Below are 22110 nucleotides of genomic sequence, written 5' to 3'. Positions count from 1 at the left end.
CTGTAAGCAGCGACATAAGGTTTTAGGGATGAATACTTTACAGAGAGGGCAATTTTTGTGGTCGTGTTCCTTTCCTAAGCAAAAAAGGCACTGATCGTGCATGCCACTGTGGGGAATCTGCCAGCCACACTTACACTTGCCCCTTCCAGATGACATGAATAAACGTTAAAGTAAGAAGGACTGAAAGGTTCCCCAACATGGTACTTATCTGAATTATTTTATCTGATATCAGCGGTAAGCAGGAACATCTAGCGTAGGACTGGCGGCTGAAGAGTCCTGAGGGCTGGTGTGCACAGACGTCACTTTTATGGCCCATGTTCCTGTCAGCCACGGCAGATGTCCAATGCACCAGGAGGGACTGAAAAACTTTGGAATACTGGCTGGACGCATGAAAAAGAAGGGTAAACCCACATGTGGAATACTGCAACACAGGAATAGAAGGACATCAGTTGTGTGGTCTGTGAACAATTTCAGTGGTCCTTGTTTTATGATATGTAGCAAGGCTATCAAGGCAAACAGGATTGCTCTCATTTCCCTGATGTTGATGTGCTCCCGCCTGAAGGTGTCTGACCAAGTACCCTGCACCCTCAGACTGCCCAAGGCAGCTCTCCAGTGCAAATCCGAGGCATCTAGGCATCTGTGTACATCTCCTCAACTGGGGGAAGGGGTTGTAAGGGAAGTCCTGGGTTGAGTGTGACTTGGTCCAACCACCGAAGTATTTCCTTCCTTAGGCATGGAAGAAAAGGAATGTTGAAGTCCAAGGGGTGTGAGCATTGGGTCCATGTGGACCTCAAGTACCACTGCAAGTTTCTCATGTGGAGTCTTGCCAATGGCAGCATTGGAATAGTGGAAGCCATATGGCCCAGTAATTGGTGATATTGTCTGGCTGTGATAGCTGCATAGAGAACAGAGAATAGGCATTGCTTTAGATTTTCCACCTTTCGGGATGAAAAGAACACTCTCATAACATCTGTCCTTATTCTGCACCCCAAGAAACTTGGTCCTGGGAGGGATTTAGGTTTGACTTGAGGTAACTGATGTTGAATCCCAGTGAATGTAGGAATGAGATAACTGTGTAGTTGGTGGTGTAGGGATCTGGAACATTCTGCCTGTATCAGGAGGTTATCCAGATATGGAAAAACTTGAATCCCTTGGACCATGCAATAAGCAATCACTGCAGCCAGACATTTGAATAACCTTGGAGCTGTACAGAGTCCAAAGGGCAAAGCAGAGAACTGAAAATATGAGGAACCCACAGAAAAAAAGTAAATATTTCCTGTAGTTGGGCCTTACAGGGATGTGTAGGTAGGCATCCTTTATGTCCAAGATGGTTAGAAATCCCTGAGGCATTACCAAGGGAAAGAGGGTCTGGAGAGTAAGCATACAAAAGGTGGGTACTTATAAGAAAAGGTTGAGTTGGGACAGATCCAGGATAGGTCTCCATGGTCCATCCTTTCTTGGAACTAGGAAGAGTCTGGAGTAAAAGCTCTTTCCCTTTTCTGCCAGGGGAAAGGGTTGTATGGTTCCTTGAGAAAGGAGGCTGTTTATGACTGGCTGGAAAAGGAGGAGCTGGTCTTTGGGTGGCTGTAAGATGCCTCAAGGCGGGGGGATCCAGGTCTTGAAATAACCCCTTTTCTATAATGGACAAGACCCACCTGTCTGAGGTAATGCTTTGCCAAACTGCAAGACTGTGAGAGACCCTTAGGGACAAGGGAATGGAGTTCGGGGGGGTGTGGACAGCAAAAGGCAGGTAGTCACAGGCTACATGCACTCTCCTGAAACTGAGGTTTCTGGGCAGGAGTCTGAGCATGCTTGGAAGGGGTCTGCTGCTTCCTGGTGCTTTTTCTGTTCCTAGAATGGGTGGTTGGAACAGTGCGTTTTCTAATGAACTGAGCCTTGTAAGGGTAGTTCCTATGAAATTTGGGGACAGGAAAGAGAAACAAGTGTTTGAGGTCCTGGAGTTCCTTCTCTTTTTGTTGAAGGGTCTTAAATAGCTCAGCCACTTCAATCCCCAAAAGGGCAGAGTTGTCCAGAGGAATGCCACGAATTTGGCCCTAATATCAGGTAACAGCTGTAGTTTTAACCATGAGTATCTTCTAAGGACTAAGGCAGAGGCTGCAGATCTGGCAGAGGCTTCTGCAGCATCATAGCTTCATCTAACCAAACGTCTTGCGACATGAGAAGACAATGAGATGAGGCCAGATATTTGAGCCTTGGGAGGTGAGTCAGGGAGATCTGCCAAAATCCTGGTGATCTTAGTCAAAATGGCCAAGGTATACTTAGACATATGAGTCTGATAATTTACTGCCCTAGAAACCAAGGTAACAGAAATGTAAACTTTTTTGCCAATGGGCTCCATTGCCTTACTGTCCTTGTTTGTGGGAAGGCAGAGGTGGAGGGAAGCAGTCTGGATGGTTTATCTGCAGACACTGAACAGTGCCGAGGTCTGGAACAGGGCATTTAATCAGGAATTTTGCCCCTTCAGGGACCTTATAGAACCTGTAAGGCCTTCAAGAGGCACGTTGTTGGGAATCAGGATTCAGAGAGGCGGCACTGAAAGCATCCAACAAGGCTGGTAAGAACTGATGAATGGCAGAAGGAGCAGCAGTGTCCATTTGCAAGAGCTCATAGTATCTTTTTTGGACCTTTGACATTTCAGAGAATTCCCACTTAAAATACTCTCTCATTTTTGAGATGGTCTCACCAAAGGTGAGGTCCTCTCCTCGGGAATCTGTCTCAGCAGAGTCCTCCTCTGGGGAAGCATACCCAAGAGGGGATGGCATCTGAGACACACAAGAAAGAGAATCCTCCAAGGAGGAGTCTGAGGAATCCTCAGCTTCAGGTTGGAAAGTCTCCTCGACCTGAGGCCTGGGACTAATAAGCAAGGCCCAGCTGGTGGAAAAGAAGGCATAGCAGGCCTTAGGGCCATAAAAGCATTAAACAGGCTCTGGGAAAAGGCCTGCCAGTCAGACTATCTTTCTGCAGGGGGGAGACATGTTTGTCTTTTGCTTCTTTTTCAGGGAAGGCTTAGGAGGGCCTAGATTCAGTTTGCTCTGAAGCAGTGGAAGATCCTGTCAGGATGGCTGTAACAAGCAGAAGATCCCCCTCATCGTCGGTCAACATCTGAGAGACCTCTACGGACGTGCTTTCCACCTTAGGTTCTGCGGCCTCCCGAACGGTACCCACTATATCTATATCAGCAGATTCCAAATGCTTCTCCAGGTGAATGTCAGCCACAAGGGGGACAGAGGGTGGAGGAGGTGCAGCAAGCTGGCTCAGGCCAGGAAACTTTGGCCTTCTTTTAGGGGGGCTTTACAGTCTGACAAGGCAGCCCTTCCATCTCTAGCACCAGGCGTTCAGGATGCTAGTTTTCTAAGTAAATATTAAGGTTGTGCAGCAGAATGCAGAGTGTCTTGGGTACGAAGACCTGACAGATCGCGCAAGTTTGATAGTCATGTGTAGGCCCTAAGCAGAAAAGGCAGAGCTCGTGGGCATCCTTATGGGGGAATCTGACGTTCGCACTTGCACTTTCCCTTCCTGGATGATATGAACCTAAACAGGCATGCAGTGATCCAAAAGAATCAGAAAAAATGTCCCCAATGGGGTACTTGTCTTATAAATCTGAAGATCTGATGGCCAGAAGAGCTGACGTTCGACAGGTTAGGTACATGCAGACATCACTTTTATGGCCAATGCACCTCGGCCAACATCAGACGTCCCACGTATCTAGCAGTGACTAGAAGCTTTTGTATACTGGCTGGACGTTCGGGTAGCTAGCAGAGGATAACCCAAGGGTTTTGAATACTGCAACATGAGAATTGAAGGACATCATTAAATTCCACGCGGTAGGAAAGATGCATCATGCATGTACAGACGCAATGGCTCAGTTCTGATAACTGACAGCTGGATAATCGAAGTACTACCATATACAGAACTAGGACAATTTCCCTGTTTCTAGAGGAATAGATGTGAATATTAATGCCATTGTGGTTAAACTATAGTCACGTTTAAGAAAATACTCTTGAAAGAATAAGAACTTGATGACAGGCACAAAATGATACATTTTTTGCATCTACAAACTTACTGGCTTGTTTTTCTCCATTAGCAAATGCGGTCAGTGGAAAACAAGTCTGCAGGTAAAGGCAGCTAGCCGCAGAAAGTAGGACATTGTATTACATTGTTTTGTATTAAATTTACAAAGACTCTTTTATGCATCTAGAAAGTTGTTTTTATTATTTTTTTATTCATTTCTTTTTTGCTGACTGCTTTTACTAAGACAGGATACTGCAGGTGTATGCAATTAAGAGTTCTGAACACTCTGCTAAAAGAAAAATAAAAGCGAATAGTTCAATGGAAAAGTTTGAAACAGTGAGGAGTGAATAAGTAGTAGTAGCTGTAGTGGCCTCTCCAGCAGAAAAAACGTCTCAATTTAGTGTGTATATCTGTATATATATATATATATATATATATATATATATATATAGCAATCCTGACTTGTGGGATTCCCTGCCATGGAAGCCCTTGGCTGGCCCGACTACCACGCAAGTCTTTCCTCCTACTATGACGACTGGCAGACGCACTTGACTGACATCAGTATGCTGGGCTATAAGTGGAATCCACCTACGTCATTACCTCAGTTGTTTTCTTGCCCCTAGTAGTTTGGAGCCTCTCTAACAGGAGTCGCAGGTCAAGGTTAGATGGACAGGGTAAGAATCCCTAGGCAAGAGGGAGTGGAGAGTAAGTGTCCATGGCACATGGAACAGCAGGCCAACACCAGATGCATAGGGCAAGGATTCCTCGGCAGGTAGGAGTGTAAATGTGGGACCCCTGAAGGCTATGGAGGGAAGGAGGAAGGGAAAGATAAACTGCAGCAGTGAGTACAAACGAACATCTATATTTATGGTAAGTGTACACAACTGTACTATCTTCTTTGCATTTCACCGTTGCAGTCCTGACTTGTGGGAAGATTCCCAAAGTTTAAAAGAGAGGAGGTGATAAAGTAGAAAGAGAAAGGGAGGTATGAAGGGAATTATTATTAAAAATTGAGCTGCTGTAGTTGTCTGGTGTTGAAGGGTACAGATGATCAGATGTCAGGCTCCTCTTCCTCTTGTTAGGAATGCCTTGAATAGTAGTAGTAGAGGCCCCAGCTGTCCCAATTGCAAGAGTCCTTAGAGATAGGAGATATCCTTCCCTGATGACTGAAAAGAGTGTACCGGGAAAGAGAGAGGGAGATGAGAGATCCTTCTGGAAATGGCCTCCAAGATAAAGGTTCCTCTCCCTACAGGGAAGCACTGCTAAAATTTCAATGGCCAGAAAAATCTGACGAGTTTTTATAGGGGCCATGTACTAGGGTACCCACCTATGGAAGCTTTGAGCAAGGTAGGCTCCCCTTCCTTACAACCTGGGTATTTGGAGAGAAGAAAAGTAGGCACTTGGCTAGAAAAAAGGAGGCATCAGTCACCAGCATGGGTTGATGGCAAGATCAGGACTGAGAGCTTAGAGAATCACAGATTCCCCAACTGGAAAGATAGGAAACAAGCACACAGGATTCCATGACAGAAGATTACATGTTTTCTAAGAAAAGGTTTAAGTATGAAGATGGTGTTGGGAGTTCACCTGGGGGGCCAGAAGTGGAAGGCCTTACTACAGGGTGCACGAAGGTAGGTGAGTGTGAGAGTACTGGCTGAAATAGCTGAAACCTGAGCTTTGCAGGAAGGATGTGAAAAGCCTACATAAAGAGGATATAAGACCAGGACCAGTAAAAACAGAGATTTTGGCCCTGCTGGAGTCCAGATAGAACTTTGCATCCCCGGTACGAAAAGCCTTCTTGTAATGTTGTCCAGGCTTTTCTGGAAATAGGCCACCTGGCTTTTCCCAAGATGTTTTGCACAAGCTAATGCACAGAAGTAGGGAAGGAGGGGAAGTGTTATCAGGATCATACTTGGGTGCCCTGATTCTGTCTCTGAGTTAGTACAGTAGCATCTGAAGTTACAGAGACAGTTACCCCCCTTCCCCTTGAGAAAGCAACCTTCCAGCTAATAGCTAGAGTAAGAAGTATGCAATAAATGTATAGGGAGAGGGACAGCGGGAAGGCTAAGGAGAAGAAAGTACCAGAGTAGGATCGATCAATTGGTGCTATAAAGTCCAGCAGTTTTGTGATTTCTGGGTATTCTTGGGAAAGAGGGCATTGTTATGAAAGCCTAAACAAGTAAGGTGTCTGTAGCTTGACTGCATGTTTTCTCTAGTGGTGAGGAGTTCCATCTGTGGGGTTCCCATCCCTCGACCACGATGAGAGGAATCTCCCAAGCAACTGTCACTTGAGGGTGCCTACAAGCTTCTGATTTGTCTACTTGTTGGTAGGGCACCCTCTGGATGAACTGACCCCACCAGTGCCATCCCTAAGAGTTACCTGGGGGACAGCAAATCTATCCCCATAGCTTGATGGTGAGGGTAGGGATGGTTTTGTGCCATATATGAGTGCACCAGTTTCTGTGAGCATGAACAGCACCTTTGAGTGGGTCTACATCATAACAACAAAACATCAAAAGAGCAAACACTCTTACATCGACCACAAATAAAAGCTGCAAAACCTCGAACGGCCACAACAGTGATTTTTTTTCCCCAAGGGAAGAAAATCGCTGGGCCAACAACAAAAAAAAAAATCTAAACACAAAATAAAGTGGGGCGCTATAACCCCCATACTCCCCTACTTAAATATACCAACTCCGAGATCGCACTACAGTGGGGGAAACGCCAAAGGCCCAGCGATTTCTTGTTGTGGCTGTTTGAGGTGCTGCAGCTTCGATTATTTTGGGTCGATGTAACAGCGTTCGCTCTTTTGACATTTTGTCTTTATGATATAAGCCCCCTTGGAGTTTGAGTTCTGTTTTGGGTGCAAGAGAAGCCCTCTGAGCTGATCAAAGCTGCTACTGTCCAAGAGCTTAGTTACTTTGTTTGTTAGTAACAGTTGTAAGAAGGGAGCTGAAGTAGTCCTTGAAGGATTACAGTTTGAAAATTGCTGTTAGCTGAGGGGAAGGCTTGAGGTTAGAGGAACTTTCTAGGTGTGCCACACATGAGTGCCTTACAGGGCAGATGCAAGCCTTTTCTGACAGGACATTTTGGCTGTTGGCCTCCTCCCTTGTGAAGATGCTTCAGAAGTCTCATGTGCACTGCAGCTTTGGGGGCAGGGAGATGGAAGTGGCTAAGAAAAGGCTAAGCTGACCAGAGTTGAGAGAAATTCCTTGCCTGTAGGAAGACTTAATTTGTAGAAGATGAGGTTACATCTCCCCGACTCCATTACACAAAGTGTGCTCTACTTCTGCTGTAGTGCACAATCTGCTTCCTGCTGGGGTCACTTATTTTTCCCCTCAGCCATGAAGTAAGATCTTCTCATGAACAGTTTGTATCCATCAATTCTACCTCCCAAGCTGCAAGGATTTATGTCACATACCTGGCCTAGCTGCAATGTTCTGAACTGTTGTTTGGGGGGGGGGGGTACCTTGCCAGGAGCAAGAAGGTTGGGGTCCAAAGCGGAGCCACCCTAGAACCAAATTTAGTTTGAGAGTGAGCTTCAGATACCAGGAACCTAGCTGATTAGTAGGCCAGCTTTCTTAACAGGCCAATCTATGCCCTCCAATTCCGTTTCCCCAAGGTGAGAATACAACTATGACCTTGTGCAGGTGAAGCAAAACCTTAACCATTATAACAAGTTCCAATCTTGGGGGTGCTATGAAGCAACTAAGGTCTGTTTGTAACCATGTCTGAGCTGAGTAGTGCCACGCTAGTGGCTAAGTGCTATGTTACTACCTGGGGGAAGGGGGGACTAAAGTATTGTAGTTAGCTAGAGGCCCATTAACCCTCAACTAGATCTCCTATTGGGAACTAGCCAGAAATGCATTTAGAGGACTAGGGTCCCAAAGAAACCCTTAGAGTAATGCATACCTTGAGAGAGGTAAAGATCAAAACCCCTGCAAAGGGCAAACAGAAGTCCTAAGACTAAAAAAGAGAAAGGGCCAGATTGTTTGAAAAGTGACACTCACTCTCTTTTGGGGGTGGGGGTAGGAAAATGCTATGAAAGGATCACGACTGCTCCCTCCCAAGGACCTGGTTAGAGGAAGTCCCTGGTGATGGGGGTAGAGGAGTACTCTAGGCCGAGTCCCTGGTGCTGTGTGGCCTCTTAGCCTGGGTCGGGAAGAAAAAGTGCAGAGCTTGGTGAGGTAGTTTCTGCCGAAACATGGAGGCTGCACCTGCACAAGGGATTTGGTTGCCTGCCTTGATTTACCTCTGTCCTCAACCTCTGAGGACAGCTACTCATTGTGAGCCAAAGAGTGGCTCCTTATCCAAGGGAGTGTCCAAAATTTTGGACTTTACATGCTCTGGGAAGTCTTGATTTCCTAGCCATGTGTGCCTCCTAATGACAGATCCAGTGTCTGTGGCCCTGCTGGCAGCCTTCAAAGCATCAAACCCACAGTACAAGGAATGGTTGATCACTTGCGAAGTGGAGCTGTAAATGTCCATTAATTCTTGAGATAAAGCCTTATTTTCAATGGTCAAAAGTTTTTGATTCATCTGATCCAGCAATAACTCTTGGTGTTTTACTAAATGGAAATGGCAGCTCAATGCCCTCATTTGGCAGAAGTGTGTAACTTTCTTGCCAAATTTTTCAAGGGCTCTACTCTTGTACATTAATGGGTAGGGGATTCTTGTGCTGGTTCTGGAACCCTGGAGTCCTGGACCAAATATTTGTGGATCTGCTGAAGGGTTATTGAAAAGGTGCTTATGTGAAGCCATAAACCTGTAGAAAGTGTCATTTGCTGGGTGCAGGGGAAAGAGAGTCAGGTCGCAAAGAGGATTCTAGAAACACATCAACAGCTTCTAAAACTGAGGGTACAGCCAGGGGGTTTCAACTCTGGGAGGTGAAGGAATTCCCAGACTCTTCTTGGGTAGTGGATAATCTCATTCTTCTCAATGTAGAAGTTCTCCAAGGATATGTCCTCAGGAGGGGAGGCCAAAGGTAAGGTTTTCTCTGCTTCACACTCCTGAAAGTGAGACAAGGAAGGGTCATCTACAAAGGTTGAGCCCTTCTGGTCTAAGTCTTGTCTGGTCTCAAAGGAGTCAAGAAGAACCTCAGAGACCGCATCTTTTCTCCCTTTCCCAGAGGTAGATTCGAGGGGGGGTTACCAGGGAAGCACAGTTTTGTACACTTACCATTAATGTAGATGTTCGAGTGTATTCACTGTTGCAGTCATCACGTTTGGGTTATCTGCTTGCAGTTGCCCTCAGTCGGCCTGATTATTAAAAGTCTTGGGTCCTGCATCGGTTGCAGTCTCATCTTCCATGACGTCAGGTAGGCAGGGGTATAAAGCATGCAACCGATGCCATTACATCAGTTTTTCTTGCCCCAGATGTCAGGTGCCCCCATAATGGGAAGCAATTATACACAAAGTTACACCTCCAACAAAAAAGCAAATACACCAAAAAGCTTTAAGCATAGTAAACAAGAATAGAGATATAGTCAATAGAAGTCAGGGGGCTGGAGGGAGGGTAACCGGGACTGCAACAGTGAATACACTCTAACATCTACATTTATGTTAAGTGTACACAACTGTACTATGTTCATGTTTCACTGTTGCAGTCATCACATTTGGGTAGATTCCCAAAGCTAAGGATGGGAGGAGGTAATTAGATAGCATTAGGACCAGCTATAAGACCCTGCAAGACTGCAGTGGCAAAGCCAACTCTGGATTTAGAAAAAATTGGAAAGTGGTAATGCTTGGTGAAGGTATGTGCAGAACTCCAGGTAGCAGCTTCTAGGATGTCCCTGGTAGGGTCACCTCTGAGAAAGGCTGTAGAGGTAGATACAGCCCTGGTTGAATGTGGTCTTATCCCCTGTGGGGTAGATTTTCCATGGTGCTTATAGCAGAAATTAATGCAGTGGCCTATCCACTTAGAAATGGTTTACTTTGAAATGGCCTTCCCCTCTGCCCCTACAGTAAATGCAACCAGCAGCTGTTCAGATTTCCTGATAAGTTTAGTCCTGTCCAAGTAAAATCAAAGTTGTCTGTGCACGTCTAAGGAGTGCAGTATTCATTCCCCTTTGTTCTGTGGATTAGAAAAGAAGGTTGGCAAATGAACAGACTGATTAAGGGCCACACTGGATACCACCTTGGGCATGAAGGAGGGATTGGTCCTGAGGGACACCCTGTCTGCATGAAAGATGATGAAAGGCTCCATTGCCATGAGGGCCTGTAATTCAGACACCCTTCTTGCTGAAGTGATGGTTAGAAGGAAGGCTGTTTTCCAAGAAAGGAATTTCAACTCTGCATTTGCAGCTGGCTCAAAGGGAGGTAGAGTGAGCTTTTCCAATACAAAGTTAAGGTCCTAGGCTGGAGTAGGGGCTCTCCTGGGTGGTCTTAAGTTTTTGGCCCCTCTGAGGAACTGCTTCAGCAGTGGATGAGAGAAGAGGGGTGGTTCTGTATTGCAATGAGCTGAAATGGCTGAGGCATGAATTTTGATGGAAAAAAAAGGAAAGGCCCTTGTGAAGCATCTCAGTTAAATATTGAAGAAACTGAGGTAAATTGGGTGCTGCTGTGCCCATCCCCTTGAGTTTGGCTTCAGGAACAGAATATTTTCCATTTTTCAGCATAGGATTTTCTAGTACTAGGCCCCCTTGCCTCCAGAATGACATCCATCACTTGCATACTGAGGGATAGTAATGGAGACATCAGGTAATTAGCCAGGCTGCCAGGTTCAGGGTTTGAAGCTGTGGGTGCAGAATCTGGCCCTCCTGCTGGGACAGCAGGGCAGGGGTCTGAGGCACGTGCCATGGTGCCAGCAGTGACACGCTGCACAAGAGGGGGCACCAGTGTTGGTGTGGCCAGTCTGGTGCAATCAGTATTGTCCTTGGTTTATCCTGTTTGATCTTTAGTAGTACCCTGGAGAGGAGGGGCAGAGGGGGAAAGGCATACACTGATAGGTTTTTCCAGGTGAAGGACAGGGCATCCACTTTCCAAGCTTGTTTGTGGGGAGTTCTTGTGCAGAATTTGTCCAATTGGTAGTTCTGGGGGGGGGGGAGGCAAACAGATCCATCTCTGGGCTCCCCCATTTGTTTCTCAACATGTTGAATATCGTTGGTTCCAGTTTCCACTTGTGTGGGTCCATGAGATTTCTGCTTAGGTCGTCTGCCAGTGTGTTTAGCTTTCCTGGCAGGAATTGAGCATGTAGGTGCACTTGGTAGCTCAAGGCTATGCTCCACACAGCCATGGTTAGTCTGCAGAGAGGGTATGAGTGGGTTCCTCCCTGCTTGTTTATGTACCACAAAACAGTGGTGTTGTCCATCTTTACCAATAATTGTCCTGGAAGAATGTGGTCCTTGAAGGCTGTCAGAGCATTCTGTACAGCTAACATTTCTTTTTGATTGATATGCAGGTGCATTTGACTTGGGTTCCATTTGCCCTGAATGCACTTCCCTGCCAAGTGAGCCCCCCCATGCACAGTCTGATGCATCTGTTGTTAGGGTTTGGGTGACAGGGGGTAGAGTGAATGGCAGTCCCTTGTTTTGGTGGCAGGCCTCTGCCCACCAAAGGAACTCTAACCATAGGCAAGGTATGATAGGAATTCATTGATTCTAGATCCTGAGAATGTTGACACCATAGGCTTTTTAGATACCATTGTAGTCTCCTCATATGCAGTCTTGCATATGGAATTAGTAGAATGCAAGAGAACATGAACCCCAGGGCTTGCAGTATTTTCCTTGTAGATAGCTGGGTCTTTGTGGCCAGTAGTTTGAAGTAGGCTGTCAAATGAACTTGTTTCTCTGGCGTGAGGTAGGCCATCTGGGAAGTTGTAGTCAAGCTTGCTCACAGGAATACAATTTGTTGGCAGGGTACAAGATGTGATTTACTTTCGTTTATGGTGTACCCCAGAGAAGTTAGCAATTTCTTTACAAATGCCAGATGATTTAATAGTATGCCCTGGCTTTCTGCCTGAATTAGACAATCATCCAGGTTTGGGTATATTTGAATATTTCTTTGCCTGCAAAATGCAATGACTGGAGCTAGGCACTTGGTGAATACCCTGGGCACAGTAGATAAGCCAAAGGGCAGTGCAGAGAACTGATAGTGCATGTAGCCTGCTTTGAAGAGTAGGTATCTTATGCAAGATTCCCCTATTGGGATGTGCAGGTAGGCTTCCTTTAAATCCAGTGTTGCCAACCAGGCATCTTTGTGTAGCATAGGAAGCAGCTGACGAAGAGTTAGCATCTTGAATTTTGGGATTACCAAAAATGTGTTTAGGATAGACAGGTGAAGAATAGGACGTCAGGAAATGTCTTTTCTGGGTACCAGAAAAAGTCTTGAGTAGAAACCTTGTCCCCTTCTAGTCTAGGCTAGTCAGGCTAGGGGTGTAAGATCTGGTCCCCCTTTGCATGCTTATGTACCACAAAACACTGTGGTATTGTCTGTAATTACTTGCTAATACTAACCGAAAGAACCAGACTTTTTTTTTTTTTTTAAAGACATGGGAGAAAGGGCTAAAGGATGCTCACAAACAATTTGGAAAAAGTTGAAAAAGTAACAAATTACCTAGTAACAGGTAGAGGAACAGTAGACAAGCACCGAGGAACTTATTCAATAAAAGATATGAGGAAACATCCTCTTACTTTACTGCAAGTGCTGAGCCCTCGCAGATCAAGTCTTGCCCTGACAGCTGGCATAAGAGATCTGACATTTGTAGGGACAAAGAGGGAATTATGGGTAGGGGAGCCTGAGCCCTGGATATAACAGCTTGGGAAAAAAAGTGCAGAGATTAGTTCAGATCAATTCAAATACCCATCCACTGAGTCATACAAAAGACAATTTCGGAACAAAATGTTTGGCATCAGCTGGATTAATTAAAGCTGAAGCGGCTGGTCAGGTCTGGGATTACAGTATAAAAACTTGAAAGACTGAGGTACTTTCCACCTTCTATCTGCTTTCGTAGAAGCAAGCAGGTTAGCTATCAGGGGAACCACAGGCATCGATATCTGTGCAGTAACTGAGACCTGGTTCAAGGCTCCAGAGACCACCCCTGCAATACCAGGCTACAACTCTTACCACACTTTTCGGCCACAAAACCAAGACCGAAACACTAAAGGTGGAGGAGTGTCCAAATTCACCAAGGATATTCACACCTCCAGGCTAGTTGCCCAACACAATGCATCTGAAATTCTCCAGGTGCAACTAACACTAGGTAAGACTGCAATCCAAATTGTAGCTTGCTACAGATCCCCCACCATGCCCCAACATTCTCACTACACCTTTCTAAACATACTGGAAAATATTAAGACACAACCAAACACCCTAATACTGGGTGATTTCAACTACCCTGCCATTAATGGGAAAACTACTCGGGTACCAACTCCTTTTCCCAATGGTTCTTGGAATTCATAAATTCCAACGCCCTGGATCAACTAATCCATTGTCCCACCAGGGGCTCCAATATCCTAGACCTGGTCATTACCAACATGGGAGATGGATGCTCCACACCAGTGGTCACCCCCTCATTGGTCAGGTCTGACCATAAGCAAATCACCCTTGACATCCACATCCCACCCCCACCCCCCAGTAAGGAAACCTCCTTAAAAAACTTCTCCAAAGCCAACTTCATGCTACTGAAGTCAGAAGTGACAAACTTCATGACACCCATGCAGACGGGATCTGAAAGTTCGACTGCAGAATCCTACACTAAGGCACTGTACAAGCACATCCACTCATGCATGAATCGTGTCATCCCAAATAGAACCAAGATGCTCTTCTCCAAAAAAAGGAAGCCAATCTGATGGTCCCCTGCTATAAACAAACTATACAACAGAAGTAAGAAACTGTTGCAGAAAAGAGGAAAATCCCAGGATGCAAAAAACTCCCTCATCAGCCTCAGTAAGAAGCTAAGATCCCTCATAAAATCCTCAAAAGCTAGTTACGAAAATAAAATTGCCAAAGATTCCAAAGACAACCACAAGGCATTCTATAGTTATGTCAAGAACCTAAATGGCAATGCTCAGATCTGCTCTGAGCTACAATAGAATGGCATTAAATATACTGATCCCAAGGATATTGCCAATATCCTGGCAGATCGATTTAGTGCCAACTTCACCCCCCTCTCACCCCCTAAAGGGCCCATCTCAATACCAAAAGATTGCCAAATTCCGGTAATCACGGCCGAACAGGTAGAAACCGCACTCTCCAAAGCTAAGAATACAGCATCCATGGGAACAGATGACATCCAAGGCTGTGTACTACATGAACTACAAAATGAACTGGCACCTCACCTAAGTGTCATGTTTAATCATAGCCTCACCTCAGGCTTCTTGCCCACTGAGTGGTGCACAGCTACAGTTATCCCACTCCACAAGGGGGGGATCCACTTTGGATCCCGGGAACTACTGTCCCATCAGTCTGACAGGTCTGATCTGCAAGGGCATGGAATGCATTATCATGGAACTTATAAACAAAGACATTGGCAACCTTCAGACACTGGACCCTACCCAGTTTGGGTTTGTGAAGGGCCGATCTTGTCTCCTGAATCTGACTGGCTTCTTCGAATCAGTCTCCAGAGCTGTGGACGAGGGTAAGGTGGTCCACACAGCCTATCTGGACCTCGCCAAGGCCTTCGATACCATCCCCCACTCTGGAATCATAGATAAACTTACTAAGCTGGGCATAAATCCCTACGTCACTCGATGGGTTGCCAACTGGCTTACTGACAGAACCTAGACTGTAAAAGTAGCCAACTCCAAATCCATCTCCAGACAAGTGGAGTACCTCAGGGTTCAGTCCTGGGACCACTCTTGTTTGGCATCTACTTCTCTGACGTACAGGCTAACACTAAGGGACTCTGGCTAACAAAGTTTGCAGATGACTGCAAACTGGGAGCCATTATTGAATCCCCAAATTATGTGTATACTCTACAAAAGGGCCTTACAGAAACAGATGCCTGGTGCCAGAGCCATGGGCTCAAGCTTAATGCCAAGAAATGTATAGTTATCCACTTTGGAAAAAAACATGTACCTATGAATTACCACATAGGTGGCAGTACACTAAACATCGAAAGTGTGATGACAGACTTAGGGACACATGGACAGTGGTCTCACTTTCGATAACCACATTGCCACAACAGTCAGGAAATCCTGCTATGTGGCACACCTCATCACTAAGGGCTTTTCATCCAGAAAAAAGGAGGTCATTGTCCCACTGCACTCATCCCTCATTAGATCCATTATAGAGTATAATGCCCCGTTTGGTATGTACCTCACAAGACATCTGCAACAGCTGGAAAGGCCACAGAAATACCTCACTAAAATAATGACAGGCCTAAAGCAGATGCCATATGCTGACTGCCTAAAAAAACTCCAGCTATACTCTGTGGCATATCGTCTACTCAGAGGCAATCTCTGCTTAACATACAAGGCCATGTCAAACCCTGAGCTGTTGGACATACTCCACTTAAAGAAATCCCAATCCCTCAGAGCCACAAGCTCCAGGGATCTAAACCTTGTCATCACAATGAACAAAACATGCTGGAGGGATAGGTTCCTGACCCAGAGACTCTCCATACTCTGGAATAGACTGCCCATACATGTCAAGCAGAGCGCCTCCATAGCCCTCTTCAAAAGGAACCTTGATGATGGGATAGGAGATAGGAAATTCACCCCGGGGATCAGGTCCATCTCCCTGCTAGACAAGGATCCAGAGAAGTAAATATTGTGGGAAGAAATATCCAGGGAAATGTTATGGCTAGGCTTGTATAGGCCCTAGGGCCGATAGCCTAGTACCAACCTATGAACCTAAGACAAACATCTTTAAATACTGACAGCAACGGGATGGGGGAGGGATCTAGAAATTACAGTTGTAAAAAAACATTTTCTAAGCTGTCTAGTTTTCTGCCTCTTTTTGAAGTTAGAGAAAACAGATCAAGTATTGCCAGCAAAAGGTTCACCAGGGATGGGCACAGCCACCTGGCTAAGCAAGAGTACATTCCCTGGCATCTTCGTCCAAGATCAACAAAGATGGCTTCCCTCAGTGGCATGAGAGAAAGTCTGGAATTAAAAAAGGATTACATCACAATTGATGCAATAACATTATGGAAAACAAAGAAAGGAAGCAAAGGCAACTCCCAGTAATAAAACCAATAAAAAGTAGTAGCAACTCTGGGAAAAAACGGTTGGAGTTGACTGTATCAGTCCAAATAATGTACGAAGCCAAGCACAAAACGGAGCCAAAAATCAAGGTATAAAACACATTAACGTCTTTTATTCCAATAGTACGTTTTCGTCCTTCCCAACAGAATGACTTCATCAGATGTGACATAGAACAATCCCAAACACGTATTTATATCCTGTTTACATTAATTGTTTAATTAAAACCATCATTTATTCAAATGAACTTGTTTAAAATCAACCTATCTAGTGTCTGCACTCATGAATAATTCATCAACTATATACAAAATGCTTTTTTAGCAAAAATCATTCTAACTAATAATGCCCTACCACATAAATGTGTTACAACCAACTTAGAGTTATAATACATCCTTATGAGAATGATTTTGGAGAAGAAATAGAGAGTTTTTAAACATGAAATAAGTTTAAAAGTGAAATATGTAACGTAAAAATAATAAATATAAATATAAAATATTTACTTATAAAAATTTTCTTATGTACATATATGTTTCTAAAAATATGTTTATACTTTAAATTTGATTCCTTAGATGTCATACCTTTATAATTTAGCAGATCTTAATTTAAGTAGTGGCATAATGGAGATGAAATCATATGACTAGCAGAAAGGAAGATTTTGAGGAGGAGTGTAACTTGTTAGAATCTATGTTCCTAGAAAGGGGATACCCCACTAAATTTGTTAGGGAGATAAGAGAAGAAGTAGTGAAGGGTAGAATTGACAGATTTAAACCTATAGTGAATACTACCCATTTAGAAAGAATAAGCCTTACACAAAAGGAAAACAATACTTCTAGTTTCGAGAAAACTTTAGTATTAGAGTATAACGGAATTAACAATATAATAAAGAATAGGTTTTTAAAAGAATGGGAACGTTTCACTTCCATTACAGATATAGAAAAAATACCTAGAGGTCCACAAAAGATAACTTATAAAAATTCCAGGAATCTAAGACTGCTCTTGGAAAACAAACCAACTAAATCCAATAGAAACAAGTTTGGCACCTACAAATGCGGTAGGTGTAATCAATGCCAATACATTATGAACGTAGATAAATTCTACCTAGAAAGTAGGAATAAGTGGCTAGGTAGTAATGAATATTATAATTGTGATTCCAAAGGACTGGTTTATTTAGCTTGGTGCACAGTGTGTAAATCCTTCTATGTAGGTAAAACAGAGAGAAAGCTAAAAAGAAGGATTTACGAACATTATTACGATATTTCTATTAAAAAGGACACTAGTGCACTTTACAAACACTTGAATACATGTCCCGAAGCTAAATTCCTCTTTGTAGTGTTAGAACAGGTTAAAATAGATGGTAGAGGAGGGCCATGGGAAGAAAGAATTGAATTTTGAGAACTTTGGTGGCAACTAACTTTAGATGCCAATAACCACCCTGGCCTTAATGATTTCATCTCCATTATGCCACTACTTAAATTAAGATCTGCTAAATTATAAAGGTATGACATCTAAGGAATCAAATTTAAAGTATAAACATATTTTTAGAAACATATATGTACATAAGAAAATTTTTATAAGTAAATATTTTATATTTATATTTATTATTTTTACGTTACATATTTCACTTTTAAACTTATTTCATGTTTTAAAAACTCTCTATTTCTTCTCCAAAATCATTCTCATAAGGATGTATTATAACTCTAAGTTGGTTGTAACACATTTATGTGGTAGGGCATTATTAGTTAGAATGCTTTTTGCTAAAAAAGCATTTTGTATATAGTTGATGAATTATTCATGAGTGCAGACACTAGATAGGTTGATTTTAAACAAGTTCATTTGAATAAATGATGGTTTTAATTAAACAATTAATGTAAACAGGATATAAATACGTGTTTGGGATTGTTCTATGTCACATCTGATGAAGTCATTCTGTTGGGAAGGACGAAAACGTACTATTGGAATAAAAGACGTTAATGTGTTTTATACCTTGATTTTTGGCTCCGTTTTGTGCTTGGCTTCGTACATTATTTGGACTGATACAGTCAACTCCAACCGTTTTTTCCCAGAGTTGCTACTACTTTTTATTATGGAAAACAAAGTAAGGAGGCTCTAAAACTGCGTGAATCTCAAACATTCAGCTAAAGTAATGACAACCAAAAAGACAGTCTTCTGCGACAGCAACTTAGTGTTCACTGGTTCAATTTTTTTTTTTTAAACCATGATGTTCAAAATCCCATGCGGGATGTGATCTCTGAAGGAACTCAAAGTTGAAAAATTCCTTTAAAAAAGGTCTTGCTAACCCTTCTAGGATTTCTCCTGTACTCTTCCATGGAAATTAGATACGTCAACTAAATCACTTTAAAATGGAACTGAAGCAAAGACCCAAGCTTAACTGTGAGTTAGGTAATCTGAAATTAACAGAAATGAGGGTAAAAATTGGATCTAGCAGCTCTGCAGTCACATACACCATAAAATGATGGTACCTGTCCTGTTAGGTCTTCTTTGCAGCAGGCTTCTGGGCAGACGTGATGCTTTTGATCAGACAAGCAGGGTATGATGTGTCCCTGGGTCATCACTGAAGTAGAGATACTGTGTAGTTAAAAGGAATAAAGGTCTGTGAAAGGCATGCAGGACAGCTCAGATTCAAGGAGTTTTGCAAGTCATCAAATGCAGAGTTTTCTCCAAAATATGAGGATATAAAAGGGAGCCAAACATACCGATACCAAAAACAGATATCAAAATTAATTTGGTACTGTACTGAGAGACTTTATTACTGAATTTGAGAATTAGTGGAAAGAGAGAGATGGAATACAGGACACCTGGGGGCCACTTGTGGACTAGAACATTCTTGGGTCATTCCTCCAGTGGAGTTATCAGGGAAAGAAGCTGCTACATTTGTCATTGGTCACAGAAATGAACAGGACAACAGCATGTCTTTCCTCAGTAAAGGAAGAGGTTCTGTGCTACTGCAGGACTGAAAGCCCGCTCAAGTGGCATTAGAATAGAGGCACTGAGCCTGAACACCAGACAAGTTATCTTGCCTGGAACATCAACTGAAATAATAGGCCACGTCTTTCACAGTCACTTTCTTAAACCCACATGGTCTCCTTGTTTAATGCCTCTCAATTCCACATCTTAGTGGTGTGAACAGCAACTCCAGCAATGGAGAAACCAGGTGGCGGGGGGGGGGGGGGGGGACAAAATGGTACGGCTTTCTCACCCCTCCCAAGGATGGCGTTCAGATGCCCTTGAACACACTGCACAGGTGCAACTTGATAAAAACCTCCTGTACTTTCAGAGTAAAGGCAGCGCTGCTTGAAAGGTACACCCCCATGCAGAAATGAGAGGGGGCCATCCTTTGCAGTCAGTCTACAGCATGTCTCCTTTCCCAGTACCAGCAGTGCACGTCAGGAATGTTAAGACTGCTGATATAATCATGAATCAACCCTGATGGCTCCCTAAATGATGGTTCCACTCATTCTCTGCAGAGGAAAGAGTACAAATAGTGGACCGATTACAAATGACAGGGTTTGGTGGATGCAGATCTGCAGTCAGCAGGGACAAAATGATTAAGAAAAGGAAAGAAAGGTCTCTCTGAAATGTTGGCACTGTTTTAATATGCTGTCTTAAATGCCTCAGCTGAAGAACACAGAAAAGATTAGCAAGAATCATTTTCCCCTTTGAAGCCTGATAAAACAGGAGCTTCCTTCAAAGTACCATCCAGATAAGCCAACATAACCATATTTATTCAGCGCCTTTAAAAAATGTTGACTATAAATGCGATGCCACAGTTTGAAACAATTCCATACATTAATTCAGTACTGCACACAAACAAGTTTGTAACTTCATATTAAGCACATACCTCCAAAAATACATTCAAGGATCAGCAAAAAAAGAAAAATTTTTACAAAAAGCTTAAAAAGAAAAAAATACCCATCAACAGAGATCAGTCATTAGGGGAGATCTGTTAAGCCTAAAGACAAAGGATCACACTTTGGCAGAACTATAATCCTCTAAGTGTGTTAAAATCACCCCTTTTTACTAATACAGTTCAGAGAGTTGGAAAGGCATCTTGAAAGAACTCACTGTACCATTGTCTACAACAAAATCACTACTCACCTGCTGGATACTTTATGCAATTCCCAAAATCTTGACTCCTTAACACTGACCCAAGGGAAGACACGTTCCATTTGCTTTTTGAGTGGACAGAGACAGAAAAAAATATATCAGAACCGTAAATGAAAAACTTGCTTCATACAGTGAACTTTCACTTTGTCAGGATTACAGTTTGAGGGGAGAGAAATGAAAAAAAGCTAAATATAATACCATTAATGGTATTCTGTAAGGACATGCTGAATCTCAACTGCGGTTAATTCAGCCATGTGGGTTTCTATGTTCTATCAGACAGTGCAAAGGCACAAGACAACATGCTCTGATCAACCACAAAACAGATTTCCTCCTGTCCTCCAGCTGACCTTTAAGCCACACCTCGACCCCTAACTGCCCAACTGATTAATTTGTTCCCACGAGGGAGCAAAAGCCCTATGATCCACTCTTTCCTCTTGAAGTACTGAGCATGATAAAAGTGGTGCCATTACCCACACATAGTACTGGGGATCTTTCTTTATAGCCCCACATTCCCCATGCATGCTTGCAGAAATTCACCAGAGTGTTAGCCATTTCTGTGCAACAAAGATCTGCCCTAACCCCTCCCCTTAAGATAAATCTGCAAGTCAAATGGTACACTGGTTACTTGCTCTAAAAACCTTAACCTGGTATGCGACATTAATAGAACCTGCTGAAGGGACAGATTTGTCTCACAGAGGTTACTACACCTTTGGAACAGACTCCCACTTCATGTCAAACAGAGCATCTCACTTGCCCTCTTCAAATACAATCTGGACAACTGGATGGGTAATAGTAAATTCATCCCGGGGGTTCCACCTGTCTCTCTCTTGGACAGGGGCAAGAGGTGGGGATCGTGGAAATAAGGGTTGAACTTGGCTAGTCTTCTAAGTGCCCTAGGGCCATTGCCTAGTAACTTCCTATGATCCTATAAAATATCTCTCCATCTCCTCTGGTATCCACCAGGGATTCCCATACAGTGTCCACCCTGGACATATACAGCTGTACTCTTCCCTGAGAAGGGCATAGCCTCATATTTTTATCACTCCTGCAACAGCTCAGTCAGTGGCCAGGCTACAAAACAAATACCAACTGCCTCGGTCAAACTGAGTTTTAAATATTTTGTGAGCAAAATTCTACACTACCCAAGTGGTTCCACAACAGAGACTGACAAGTTAACTCTAATGTCTTACAGCGCGCTATTAATGGCTATACAACAAGCAGTATTAAACATGACAACGATGTCTTTAAAAAAAAAAAAAACTCTCAAAAATCTTTGCAACAAAGAGTGAACTGGCTTACTGGTTAGTACATGTGAAGAATTTACTAATAACTTCAAGTAATCTTTCTCTTCCATATAGTTTTAGGCAACTCTAGCAACATGACATCTTGACAAGCAAGTTCTGGTTCCCAAGCCTACAACTATAGTACAGTGTGTATGTTAACTGAAAAATGCCTTATGCCATGATACGTGTAGAAATGGTAATGTAACTATTAAGGCTGTCCCTTTTCAGTGATCCTCAGCTGGCTTCATTCCTAAAACAAGTAGCTAATTAACAGTTCAGGGACTGTCCCACTACACAGAACAAAAATGCTAAATCATACAACTCATACAACTTACCCTTACAAAGAAGGATTTAACCATGCTGTTCGCTTTCTTATTTTCTGGCTGCCCTCCATCTGCATTCATGGCTGCCTGGATGATCTTCACAATATCATCACTGAACTCAAGCTGTAAAGATAGGTACCAAACAATCAGTGCTCACTCCTAGTTTAGCAGCTCCTCATAACCATTCCAAAAGGTTCTCTACTGAAAC

At 43.4% G+C, this 22110-nt stretch overlaps 1 protein-coding gene across 5 annotated transcripts in view; it reads right to left on the bottom strand.

The window, feature by feature from the left end:
* Positions 1 to 22110, bottom strand: part of KMT2A (lysine methyltransferase 2A) — a 3231120-nt gene that overhangs the window by 1335306 nt on the left and 1873704 nt on the right. For all 5 annotated transcript variants that reach the window (XM_044080894.1, XM_044080898.1, XM_044080897.1 and 2 more), the window contains exons 17-18: positions 21915 to 22025; positions 20288 to 20361 (exon numbers count right to left, since the gene is read on the bottom strand). In XM_044080894.1, coding sequence (XP_043936829.1) covers positions 20288 to 20361; positions 21915 to 22025 — 185 coding nt within the window. The remainder of the gene's footprint in view (positions 1 to 20287; positions 20362 to 21914; positions 22026 to 22110) is intronic.

Source organism: Protopterus annectens, chromosome 8.part0, assembly GCF_019279795.1.
Source record: "Protopterus annectens isolate FY-2018-M chromosome 8.part0, PAN1.0, whole genome shotgun sequence".
Lineage (NCBI taxonomy): Eukaryota > Metazoa > Chordata > Ceratodontiformes > Protopteridae > Protopterus > Protopterus annectens.
This window is presented reverse-complemented; position numbering and strand designations above follow the sequence as displayed.